Source organism: Pseudochaenichthys georgianus, chromosome 16 (genome assembly GCF_902827115.2).
Source record: "Pseudochaenichthys georgianus chromosome 16, fPseGeo1.2, whole genome shotgun sequence".
NCBI classification, from domain to species: domain Eukaryota; kingdom Metazoa; phylum Chordata; class Actinopteri; order Perciformes; family Channichthyidae; genus Pseudochaenichthys; species Pseudochaenichthys georgianus.
This window is the reverse complement of record NC_047518.2, coordinates 33,245,629-33,258,303: the sequence shown is the minus strand read 5'-3', so window position 1 is coordinate 33,258,303 and position 12,675 is coordinate 33,245,629. Positions and strand designations below refer to the sequence as shown.

The 12,675-nt window shown below is 41.6% G+C and overlaps 2 protein-coding genes across 2 annotated transcripts; both read left to right on the top strand.

Annotated features, from left to right (window-relative positions):
• The first annotated feature begins 4,099 nt into the window (after positions 1 to 4,099).
• Positions 4,100 to 5,099, top strand: LOC117460675 (1-phosphatidylinositol phosphodiesterase-like). Its single transcript, XM_034102221.1, has 2 exons — positions 4,100 to 4,143; positions 4,253 to 5,099. Exons 1-2 carry the CDS (start codon positions 4,100 to 4,102, stop codon positions 5,097 to 5,099), a joined length of 891 nt encoding a protein of 296 aa, XP_033958112.1.
• Positions 5,100 to 5,669: 570 nt separating this feature from the next.
• Positions 5,670 to 9,740, top strand: LOC117461486 (membrane-spanning 4-domains subfamily A member 5-like). The gene is made up of 7 exons (XM_034103376.2): positions 5,670 to 5,780; positions 7,065 to 7,259; positions 7,404 to 7,508; positions 7,975 to 8,031; positions 8,212 to 8,418; positions 8,997 to 9,119; positions 9,282 to 9,740. Exons 2-7 carry the CDS (start codon positions 7,083 to 7,085, stop codon positions 9,342 to 9,344), a joined length of 732 nt encoding a protein of 243 aa, XP_033959267.1. The 5' UTR covers positions 5,670 to 5,780; positions 7,065 to 7,082; the 3' UTR covers positions 9,345 to 9,740.
• The last annotated feature ends 2,935 nt before the right edge of the window (positions 9,741 to 12,675 follow it).

The window sequence follows — 12,675 nt, the reverse complement described above, 5'->3', positions numbered from 1 at the left end:
TTACACACGGCCTGCAGGTCCATGCTCAGACCGGGCGAAGCTGGTGTGCTATCGACCGGGAGAACAGCACTTGTCTCAGGCTTTGCAGCCTGAGCCGGTGACATGAAGGTGTCCTCTTCCTGTTCATCCGATTCGGACAGGAGGAACGCCAGGGCGTCCTCCTCTTCGTCCTCCTCTTCGTCAGGCCCGAGGACATCCTCCGAGGGTGAGACCATGGTGAGGTCTAACCGGGAGCCCCAGCTTGGTGGAGCGTGGGAAACCGTTCCCGCGTGTCTTGCCGTCACCGGGTCCCGGCCTGCCAGGGCGCGGGATTCCGGTTCTATAGCCATAGCAGATAGTGAGCCCCAGACCGACACGGAGAGGGGCTCACTCTCTGTGGCGGACGCCCCCGTGTCCTGACTGCCGGCCGGCGGGTCCGTGGACATGGGGGGGTCCTGTTCCGACAGGCTAGCTTGTCGAGCTAACTGTCGGCGGAGGCTCTTAACGGTGAAGCGGACGCAATGTCCGCATGAGCCGGGGTTGTCGATAGCGCCTCGGGCGTGTTCCAGCCCGAGGCAGGACGAACAGACCTGGTGTGTGTTTGTGCCCGATATCTTCAACCCGCAGCCTCAGAGTCGAGCCACCGAGTCCCTGACTCCTCTGGTGTGAGGTCCATCTTGGTCGCCTCGTGGCGTGGAGAGGGCCCGCTCTCGACAGGTGGGACAGGAGAAAAGATAAAACCACCTTGTCGTTAATCCGGAGAAAAAGGACGGTGTGGGTCTTTTATTCCCGGAGAATACTGACTGGTGTGGCAGTATGCTCCTTAAATCCTTTCTTCCTCCGTGGAGAAGAGAAAAGAGAAAACTTCCTCGCTACCATGGTGTCGGTAGAGAGCTAGCAACAGGTGTGCTGCTAGCTTGAAAAAATCGGACCTACCTTACTTTCTCGTAGAGAAGGGCGAGGTCGATTTTAAGTACTAACGGTGTTAGTACTACCATCTTCCTGCGAAGCAGAAGGAGTAGCCGGCGAGCGCCCGTCGACCGAAATGGGTATTTGGGTTCAGTCTGTGGACAGTGAAGCTTGCCCGGCTACTCTGACATGTGCTCTGAAGCGAGAAGAGGTGTTTGAATGACGCATGCGTTGTGGCGCAAGCTACTTATAGGGGGTGATTTCCCCTGACGCTGACGTCAAGAACACCAGCCAATCAGGATTGGCGTAATGAGATTGATGCTTCTGTTTGCTCCGCGATGAGGCGCATCCCATAGTGAGACATCGAACGGAGTGTTATGAATGAGAACAGAACACACATTTTACATCTTTAATGTATTTCTACATTCATTTTCACTTACATTTATATATTTATAAATGTATTTGTCTGTGTGTGTTTCACACAATGTTAAATTGGTAGCCTTGTATTCTGTGGATACGACAATATTTCTAACAATTTTATAACAAACTTTCAATTGCTCTGAAAGTTTCAACAAGCTCACCTGTCTTTAACAACATCTTTCAGTTGCTACAATATTTGATTGCACCTCCTCTGACCAGTCCCACTTTTGGAAGCTTTGGGTCAAGCTGTACACAATGCAAGGAGAAACACAGTGACTCTTCTCTCTTCAAAAAATATTTCAAAAGCTTACAATTTCCAGCATATTCATGTTCTGTATAAACTGTAAAGCCCCCTGAGACAAAAGTAGAATTTGTGATATTGGGCTAAATAAATAAACTTTGATTGACTTTGATTGATAGATTTGGCTCAATAAGTACACTTCACTTCAGAGCCCACAAGAGCCAGATATAAATGTTTATTAGCGTCAACAATTGTGTTGCTATTAAAGGGTTTGCTACTGCCTAAAACTCAGTAACAGGAGTGTAAGGGATGGGATTTTTAACAGGTTTGAGATCTTTGATTTGAGAACATGAAACAATTTAACCAGCAGCACAATACACACAAAGAAAAATCAACATGATAACTGCATGGCTGTGACAGTCAAATGTGACTGGAATATGTACTGGTGTCTTTGGCTGAAGGGGTAAATGGATGCCTAAAAACCAGAGGGTTGGTGTTTCACCTCAAGGCAAAGTGAGGTGTGTTGGGAGGCAAGATGGCATGCAAGGGTGTCTGAATTGGTGAAGATCACGTGAGGGAGGGCGGTCAAGGGCGGTCAACACGAGTGCAGACCAAACACCAGTGTCATTTTGGAGACAGTAGCCTACGACTATCTTGGACAAAGTTATAGTGGGGCCGGTGCCAAATCCGGCAGCACCATCGCCTGGTCTGCCACATGTGGAAGCCCCTCTTTAGTTTAGTGACGAGATGTGTCCAGACCCCACGGGTAATAATGGATTATGACGGAAATTTGATGAGCCTGTCCGTCAAAATGACGGGCAACGAAAAACTCTAACGCCACCTCTGGCTGGCAGACTCTCAACAATGTCACCAGTTATGTGGTCAAGATTATAGCTTAGTCATTATCTTAGTATTGCACTGGTGTGGCTGCTTGCATTCAAGATAATTCCTGTTAAAGATCAAATATAATCTTAACCAATTATTTGATTTAGGAACTCCCCTTCTAAAACACCCTTAAAAACAAACACCACCACAATCGGTACTAATATATTTGTATTAGGGATGCACGATATTGGTTTTTTGAAACCGATACCGATAACTTCCTGCTTCTCGAGACCGATAATAAAAAAAAAATTACGCCACTAATTATTTTAACGCGATTAACGCATGTGTATTTTTTTCCTTGGCCTCCCCGTAGTTTCAGAGCGCATCGAGTTTAAAATACCATCTACAAGCTGATGCTTGTAGATGCCCCGCTCCTACTGCCTGCCCGCTTGTGGCAGACCAAATTTCCACGCTCACCGGCAGGCACCGACTGGCCATCTGGAGGACCGGAAGGGTGTGTGTATGTGTGGCCCGAGCGAGCGAGAGAGAGACCTTACGTGCATTGTTGTTGTTAGCATCTGGTGCTAGCTAGCTGCGCTAACGGATATAAGGAGCTGTTTAAATGAAAACAGAGGAGCGACATTTCGCCACAACTGCGCCGAGCACTTCACTTTATGCAGGAAGCCAGACAGTGGGACATTGTACGAAAAGTCAGCACACTCGGCACGGATAGCGCAACATGATTGCAGCGTCCAGGCAGCTCGAGCATATGCCTTGAGTTGCAAAACTGGCAAACTTCTTGCCTTTTTCAAAAGCCTCGTCGATAGATAAAAGCCCCGGTGCCTTTGCAGCTGGCTTTGGATTTGCCGCTAGTTTAGCAGCGCAGGCGTCTTCGTACGCTTTTAACACACCATCGTAGCGATGGCGATGTTTCAGGTGACTGATCAGGTTCGAAGTATTGTAGCTCGTTGCCTTTTTCCCTCCTCGTGGAACTTCTGCATTACATTTGTTACAAATAGCAAGCGAACTTTCCAACTCTGAAACTTTGAAATAGTCCCAAACCACCGACGACATGTTTGTTTACTGTCCTGGCTTCACGGCCGCACACCATTTACGTCACAGCCAGGCATGAGTTAGGGAGCGCTGGATTTGTGAAAACTCCCCTCTTCCTAAACCACTAATACCACAGTAGGCCTACTGGCAAAACGGGAGGAGCCGAGTGAAAACAAGCGCCCCTCATCCCAATCCACCCACACCGCAGTATCTTTTCCTTTTTTTACCCAAAAAATATATTGTATATTTTCGGGGCTATTAATACTTGTATCGGGTTTATCGGGATGACGTCATAATTCCTAATATCGGACCGATAATTATCGGCCCGATAATTATCGTGCATCCCTAATTTGTATGTATGACATCAAGAACAATCAGTCTGGATTACTTACCTGATATTTGTGGTCCACGCCTACAATTTTGCAGATAACCAAGCAATATAAATCAGGGCTGTTTAGTTGAGCCGTCCACATTCTGAGCGTTGGGTTAGTTTGCTGTGAAATCCTCCTGGCTGTAAGGTATAGTACCAATTTGACCTGATGGTGTTAATAAAATATTCCAAGTGAAAGCCTATCTTGGATTTCAAATGAATAATTTATGAATGCATGTTTTTAGATTATGATTGATTTAGATGAATGCGTGTTTTCTATTTTAGATTGCATTTCAGCAAGAATGAAGTCTGGCCTGCTTTTCCAGTTCATATTGGTATCTGTCACGTGAGTATACTTTGAACATGTTGCAAGTAAAACACAAGAATGGATATGTTGTTATTAGGCTGCAATTTTGTGGCAATTGAGTTTAAATAATCTTTTTCTAAACCCTCAGTGTTTTCTGCCATGGAAATGACCAATTCTTCAATGACGATGCAAACCTCATTCTCCCGGGGTCCTACAATATTCCATGGATGTCGGGTGTTGAGGATTTCCGCACCCTCTCTCTCCTCACCTTCCCCGGTGCCCACGACAGCATGGCCCTCTACGGCGGTCCAGAGGCTGAACACCAGGCTTGGTCCCTGAAGGATCAACTTAGAGCTGGCATTCGTTTCCTAGATCTCAAAGTATTTGGACTGGGTACCACCCTCTATGTCATGCATGGGGTGATGTACCAGCACAGCACTCTCAGGGATGTCATTGACACTGTCCAAGCCTTCCTGTCAGAGTTTAAGACTGAGGCTGTGCTCATTAGAGTCCAACCAGAGTCTTTTGAGAAGAAAACTGTCAATGAAATGGTGCAGAGTCTAATTGGTAATGACCAGAATGTGTGGGTGAACACTGCAATGCCAAATATGGGTCAGGTCAGGGGGAAAATTGTCTTTTTGCAAAAGAGCACCTTCACACTGGGAATTCCACTCATAGATACAGACGGAAAGCATTACAATGAGGTTAGTGATGTTAAAAATAAAGACAAAATGATAAGTAAGCAGCTGAACCAAGCCACTGAAGCTTGTGGGGGTGATAATGCTATTTTGACTGACAGTACTGGCACAGGCTTTGGTACTTTCTGGGGAATGTTTCTGACTCCAAAGCGAGTCGCTGAAAAGGTAAACCCATGGCTCAATCAATACCTGAGACAGTTTTACCCAAATCAGCCCAGACCATGCTTTGGTATCATTGCCATGGACTTCCCCGGCATTGACCTCATTCAAACTGTTATCAATTTAAACTATTGGTGATAATGCAATGCACCCCACATGAGCTTGAGTGGGCTTATATCTGATGATTCACTGATGACTTTCATTCTTTCCCTTCACTGTACATTCTTATGTAGCCGCATAACTGGAAATCATAAAGCAAGCTGATTGCATCTTGTGACCATAATTATGACAAAAATAAATACAATTATATTGCTTTCTCATTGATCTGAAGCTTGTGTTGCTTATTGATGTTATTTCACCAAACGACTGCAATACTGTCTTCATTTATAGGTAAAAGTATCATGTGCAAAAGCTTAGTTAGGTGTTTGTTTGATTGTTTCAATTTCTTCATGTATAAACTGTGTTTATGCCACAAAATAATTACTACTTACTTACTACTACTTAATAACAAATATTGTCCTACATTTTAGATAATTACATAGTCAGATAAACAATATATAATATACAGTATATTAGCAGGTCAATTAACAAATACAAAAATGTTTTAAGTCGTAGAAGCATATCAATGAAAATCACGCCCAGTATCTTTGTGTGCAGATTGATGATCAGTAAAGGGTTACATTTGCTTCCTGGGAAGGGCGGTACTTCTGGGAACTCTCTCTCGCTCTTCCCCGTTCTCAAATATTATTTAACTGCGCAACAACCTGACACATTTCTTCAGGTAGAAAGAACTCGCTGGATTTGTAACCATAAAAGCAGGTAAGGGCTTCTGTCGTGTTTGATTTAGTAGGCTATACATCGATATTAAACTTATTTCAATTCTAACCAATCTTTATTATGTATGGCTGCCTGTAGGCTACTGCAGAATAAGTACACCCTTACATGTACCTACAATAATGGGTGCACATCAAGTGTGTAAATGATTAATATTTCACGGTTAAATCTCTCCGGAAAATGTGAATTTTTAGGCAACAGAGAAAACAGAGAAAACATACGTATGTCAATCTGGAAGTGAACAAAACAAATAAGACGCTCATAGATACAGACGGAAAGCATTACAATGAGGTTATGTTTCTTATTAAAATGAATACAACTTTATTACTCTTGTCTTCATTTACGGACTGAACGCCACAGTGTGGCAAGCATACATACATGCATTACATTACATTACATTAAACTACTCTATGTTTTAAAAACAAATAAAGTAGCAGGCTTCGCTCCGTTCTTTTCTCGAAGCCCATTTCCGCATAAGGCCTTTTAAGGCTAACGAGAACAAGGGAAGACAAAAAGTAAGACTTGTAAAGGAAAACATTCTCTGTAATGTTTTAAAAGGACACACTTTTAAAAAATAAAGACGTAGCCTAGTGTTTAAAACATAATGACTACGTTTCTGAAAATAAAGGCTTAGTAGCCTATATATTTCTGTATTATCTATAGGACTAAAGACATTAGTTTATAAATCTAGCATAAACCATCTCTTCTGCTTTTGAGATTAATGTATTTAAATGCTAACTCCTTGTTTAATAAAGACATAATACTAAAATAAAAGGATCTAGAAATAATGAAATAATATCTCAAAATAGCTAACGCAGGTTCTCAACATACTTACATAGTTTCTCAATATAATGAAAAGTATTCTCATAATAATGACACTTCAACCTTATAAGTAAAATCATAGGCTTATTATCACTTCCTCAAACGCAATCACTTCCTCAAACTCAATCACTTCCTCAAACTCATTGTTACAGTTTTGAAGGAATTCGATTCATAAAATGTCTCAAAAGGAACTTGTTTTCCATTTATTTTCTTTATTATATATATTACTATAAAAGTTCATTATTTACGCCGTTTAGTGGAAGCTGCTCTGTTCATACCTACAGGTTAGCACTAGCAGCCCCATTTACAAAAGCAAGGATTTTTAGAAACCTGATAGATATGAGAAAACCACTCCTGGGTTTACAGCCAAAATGGCAATTTCACAAAACTGTGGCTGAGAAAAAACCGTAATACAGCAAATGAAAAGGTCTCTCTTGTTTCTTTCAGTCTACAGGAGCAGGCAGGATGTCTCTCTCAATATCCAAGACCGAGGGCAGCACTGTAATCACTTTGACCTCTGACCCCCAAAGTGTTTGTCCTCCTCTGTACCAAATCCTCAAAAACCTGTGCTGCAGCCCAATTTGCTGCTCTGTGTCCCAGCACCTGAGGAGGCTCCAGAACACCTCTCAGACAGTACTGGGGGTGAGTTATTTGTCTTTTGTCTTGCAATAAATACATACAATATAACATTATACTGTATAACAGTTCTGCACCACACAGTGACTTGTTATTTGCTGTTGTACTGTACAGATGTTTGTGGTTCATGCTAGGTTTTCTTCTCCACAGACTCTGCAGATTATGGTTGGGCTGCTCAACATCGGCATTGGTGCGATCTTTGCTTTTACTCCCATTTGGAATATGACCGGGTTTTCCTTTTGGTTGGGAGCATTGGTAAGCAAACCAATGCTTATATGTTACATATTGTTATTTGTATCATAACCAAAGCCCAACAGTACGTGTCTTGGGTTGTCTACTTAGTGACTTAGTCCTAAGGAGATTAACCTAAAGGCTTTTTTTTTCAGATTCAGAATCAGATATCCGTCCAAGCACCAATCACTTCTGTACTGTGCTGTGTTTCGAATATATTACAGACTTCTGCCAAAACCAAAGTTTGTTTTTCTTAATTCTCTAGTTCTTCTTTAGCTCTCAAATGATACAAAGCAGATCATGTATCTCCTATCTAGTAGCAGGCTGCACTCACACCCAGGCCAATGTAAACGCCAGATGGCTATGACCTCCCTCTTGGTGCTACAAATGCTGTTCAGTTGAACCAATTAAAGACACTGGAAATTACTTGGCTGCATTGAAGTGTTTGCATGGAAGAATGTAGGTAAAACATTCTTGTCTCTGTCTCTAGTTCATGTTGTTTGGCATCGTTTCCATTTTGTCTGAGAAGTACCCCAGTCCATGTCTGGTGAGTATGTCAGCTTTTGTACTTGGCACACGCACCATTTTGAGCATTTACAGCTACATTGTCTTGGGGAGGGCATAATGAAGGAGCAGTGCCACCAAGCTGTTAAGTGGGAGAAAGTTGGAGGCTTTTGAACTTGATGAGCATTTTTGTCATGCTGTGTTTTTGTGTCTTTCATTCAAGGTCATCGTCAATGTGATTCTGAATCTTGCAGGAGTTGGTTTTGCCATTGCAGCCATCACACTCTACAGCCTCAGAATGACAAACATGTGGCTGTATTGGTTGTGTGAGAATCATAACAATCAATATTACTATCATCACTCACCCACTGTATCTTATGGGGAAAATAGAATGGAGCAGGAATGCTTGGAAACCAAGAACATGATGATGGTGAGTGTGGAAAATGTCCTTACCTGGATGTTGTCTTGAATGATCACCATTTACAACTGTTTACAACAGGTTCACTAAGAATAAACTAATGAAGCAAAATCAGCGATGACAATTATTTGATAATTAGTCCTTTGACAAAAAAGAACTCACCCATAAGTTTGATAATTAATCAATATATTTGTTTAGTAATATATCAAATGATAATGTCCAACATGAGCTGGTTTTAGCTTCTGAAATGAAAATTCTTCTTCTGAAAATTGTGATCACCGTTATTTGAGTTATAATATTATTGTGGTTTTCTGGTATTTTGTGCCCCGAGTAAATAACCAGATGTCCTGATGACTGGTGGTAATGCGTACTCTGTATGTTAATGGGCAGAGAGTTCATGTTTTATATCTGTGCTAGATCAATAGGGGATTTTCAACATCATTAAAACCGATAAGAAGTCCCACAAAAAGCCACATTTGAAGGAAATTGTGCAAGTTAGAACACAGTCTACAAATGTAATTATACCTGAATATAACAAGCAGATGTGATTTGAATCTTTAAAGAAAGCACTGCTTCTTGTGTCCCACCAGATGCTGCTGTGGAGCATGCACGGTCTGATGATTGTCCTCTCAGCCCTGGAGCTCTGCCTCACCATCAGCTCCTCCGTCCTGGGGATCAAGGCTCTGAAGAGAAGGGGGAAGGACGAAAAGATGGTATGGTCTCCAAAATAACATCTTACTGTCAGAACTGTAAACATTTATATTCAATAGAAAGACTCCTTTACTTTACAAGTTGTTTAAATGTGGCCTTAAGGGTTAGAAACAGGTCAAGATTTGAGTATGTCTTAATAATATTCTTTTTCTTTTTTTTACAAGAATGAGGAACCTGAATACTACAAGCCCCTGCTGGACGAAGTCCCTGGTAACCCCGAGGTCTAGCTAAAAAACAATCCTGCTTTCTGCTGTCAGTCACAGGTTGTATAATCAAACTGTGGACTGAATGTGCTCTAATGATTTACTCAAACTCAGCTGGTACTTTCGCTGCCAATCTTCTGGGTCGTTTCCTACACGTTTAAAAAAAAAAATCGTTTTCACTTATTTTTGTTGGTGTTTTATTGGTGTCTCTTTCTTCTGTGTAAATGTTTTAAAGCTGTTGATTACAATTTCTATTGAATAAGGTACCTTACGTTTAGCTTGTTTGGAGGTAAAAGGGAGGTTTGTGCGTGTGTGAAATACTGAAAAGGTTTTTCTTTGCTCTATTGCACTATTTAGTCATTTAAAAAAAGTAATGTAATCGAAACTGTTGACTGTCACAATAAAAACACTTGTTCTGTTTGTAGTTTTATTGTGTGCTTTATATTAAACCCCTCTGAGATATTGAATGAGTTCAATACTTAGTTGTGGTCTTTTAATACAAACAGGAAAGATAACTAAAGTGTGAGGTTAAGGAAGTATAATTTGAAAAGGTAATTATATTACTCATAAAGGAACCTATTGAGCTAGTGCCACCTACTCTTTATTTATATTTAATTAATATGCCATTATTGCAAACTAAATGTAAATCAAATCCCACTTTTATATTGTGTGAGCTGTAATTTAGCACTTCAATATTTTTTTATTTGTCAGATGGTTTACATATTTTTTATTCACGGTCAACTTATATATTTTCACTCTTTTATTTCGGTTTTATCTGCTATTTGGAGATGTTTATATTGCATAATTGTTTTATTTTTTACTATTTCTTTACAATTTGGGATTAATAAAGTATATCTTATCTCCAATAGGAAAATGTTAAAATTACACAGGACACACTGTTTAATGCCATGATTAGAACTTTAATTTCCCTCTTAAGGAGGAACCAATCCATACGCTGATGGTGTCATTAATCTACCCATCAGGCTATCAAAGCAAACAACATGTCTTGCTCCAGTTTAGATAATATGATTAAAGACAGTCTGCTCAGAGTCAAATCCAACCTGTAGAATATATGTACTATATGGGAATATATGAACTGAACCATGTCTTTAAAGTCAAGTTTTGGAATATATCTTAATACTATCTTTTGTATCTACACTTTACTTCTACTTCACTACAATACATTACATTTGTCTGCAATTAAAGTAATTTAAAGTTGTTTTTTCTAATAAATGGTTATACAAATCTGTAATTTTCTCAAGTCGTCAAACACAGCATAATTATTTCCAAACTTCCCAAATAAAATCTATGCAATATGCATTTACACAGCCATTATCAAAAAAGAGAAGTGTATATTATATACAGTATTAATATATCCCTACAGTTTGTTGATAAATAAAGCACAATTACATTATTACCAAGCGACGCGTCTCAGCCCTGGTCTCAGCCCTGGTCTCAGCCCCATGGTCTCAGCCCAACCTGTGACAACACGGTTTGCCAGTAGGTGGTGGTAATTCTCTTAAAGTCACTGAACTTTGCCTGCTGGGTGTTTGATTCACTGTTTAATTGTTATGAAAAGGGAGCAGGGATTACAGTGCCATTGAACTAACACATCCCATCTGACTTTATGTAAATGATGTTGAAAATATAGGCCTGAATCCCATAAAAAGGCATTAGATAAAGAAATAATAAATACCAATGCAGCATTTGTGATAGGCAAAAACCAACAAAAAACAACATTTTTCACATAATGTTTCCCTAACTCCAGACTTTAAACTGAGGGGGAAAGCTTGGGTAAAATGGGGGGAATGTTGGAGCAGACAAAGCATGAACAGCAATCAGATACAAATATTATCATAGGGAATTCCTGCTGCTAATTCAATAAATGCACCACAGGAAGTGGACCAGACGCTTTGCATATTATTTTAACTTTTTTATTTTTTAAATATTTCTATTACACTTGCTTGTATTTCCACACAATTTTCTTTTTACAGATCTGGTCCAAGACTGATTTTCACCAAGTTATTCTAATTGTATTGAGAGATACAGTATCAAGCTGAAAGAGCTCTTTAATCACCGTCTAAGTGACTTCATTGGATATTTTGCTTTTGTTTAGTCAGACGAGCTATCTTTTAAAATAATACAATCCCTGACTTTGTAATGGCGCTGTAATGTAATGTAATCCAAGTTTGCTCAAATATAACTCTTTAAAACGTAGTTCATTTTTTTAAATGGCAACACGGAGCTGAGAGGAAATTGTGGGATTCCTGGAAGCTGTATACAAAACCAGAATTTTTAACTTGTCTTTTACCTACTGACACACAAGACAATGTAAATGTCATGCAGACTAAGTCTCAATACAATAGAACAGATAGAACAATAGCTTTATTCTTGGAAGCTGTAGACACACAAACATGTGAGCATGACGGATGCACCTGTCCTATTTTCATGCCGCCAACACGTTACTGTTTCTAATGTAAATTGCAGCAGGTGCCTCGAAAGTACCTGTGGATTCATGTTGAATTCCTGTTGCACAACACAGAGAGTGGCTTAAGGCAGAGCCACAGGTATGTCTATGTTTTTTCATGTATTATACATCCTGAATGATGAGGTTGTAGTGCCGAGAGATATGGAGTCAGAGGCGGTGCATCGAAGGTGCAAAAGGGAACTTTAATGAGGAGCAGAAAAGGACATGTTGCTGGCTTGCAGTCCGAATAGACAAGAGAGAGATAAAGGAAGGAGGACACAGTATATGCCCCGGAGGTACAGTAGGCATTAGTGTCCGTGCGGAACAATACCCCCAACCTGTAGTTCCATGATTGAATTATGTACCAGTGGTTAAATAGGTGGTCACCACACAAGCCCCCCCAGAATTCAAACATGGCAAAAAAATATATCCCCACGTCCGTGGAGGAAGCACCACAAGGGCCGAGGAGGGTGGGGCCGCAGGTGAGGACCGGGCCATGGAACGGGCCACGAAAGGGGGCCGCAGGAGAGGGCAGGGGCCCTAACGAGGGCGAGGGCACCCACACCGGGGGCGGGCCGTCGTAAGGGGGCCGCACTAGGTGTTGCGGAGAACCCAGCAGGAAAGAGGGCAACCCGGCCGCAGGCAGACGCACAACGGCGGCGGGCATGAAGTCCTCGGCAGGCGTCGAGGTATCCCCGGAAGAGAAGAGCAGTCCCCCTGGGAGGAAGGAGCGCAACCCGGCCGCAGGCAGGCGTGCAACGGCGGCGGGCACGAAGTCCTCGGCAGGTGTCGAGGTATCTCCGGGAAGCAGGAGAGCAACCCGGCCGCAGGCAGACGTGCCGCGGCGGCGGGCATGAAGTCCTCAGCAGGTGCTGAGGCATCACCGGG

What these genes read in the sequence shown, in the direction of transcription:
- LOC117460675 (XM_034102221.1), top strand. Translation starts at nt 4,100, where the DNA reads ATGAAGTCTGGCCTGCTTTTCCAGTTCATATTGGTATCTGTCAC. An exon ending in TTCATATTGGTATCTGTCAC is followed by an intron (nt 4,144 to 4,252) that starts GTGAGTATACTT and finishes CTAAACCCTCAG; the next exon opens with TGTTTTCTGCCATGGAAATG.
- LOC117461486 (XM_034103376.2), top strand. Translation starts at nt 7,083, where the DNA reads ATGTCTCTCTCAATATCCAAGACCGAGGGCAGCACTGTAATCACTTTG. An exon ending in AAACCAAGAACATGATGATG is followed by an intron (nt 8,419 to 8,996) that starts GTGAGTGTGGAA and finishes GTGTCCCACCAG; the next exon opens with ATGCTGCTGTGGAGCATGCA. An exon ending in GGGGGAAGGACGAAAAGATG is followed by an intron (nt 9,120 to 9,281) that starts GTATGGTCTCCA and finishes TTTTTTTACAAG; the next exon opens with AATGAGGAACCTGAATACTA.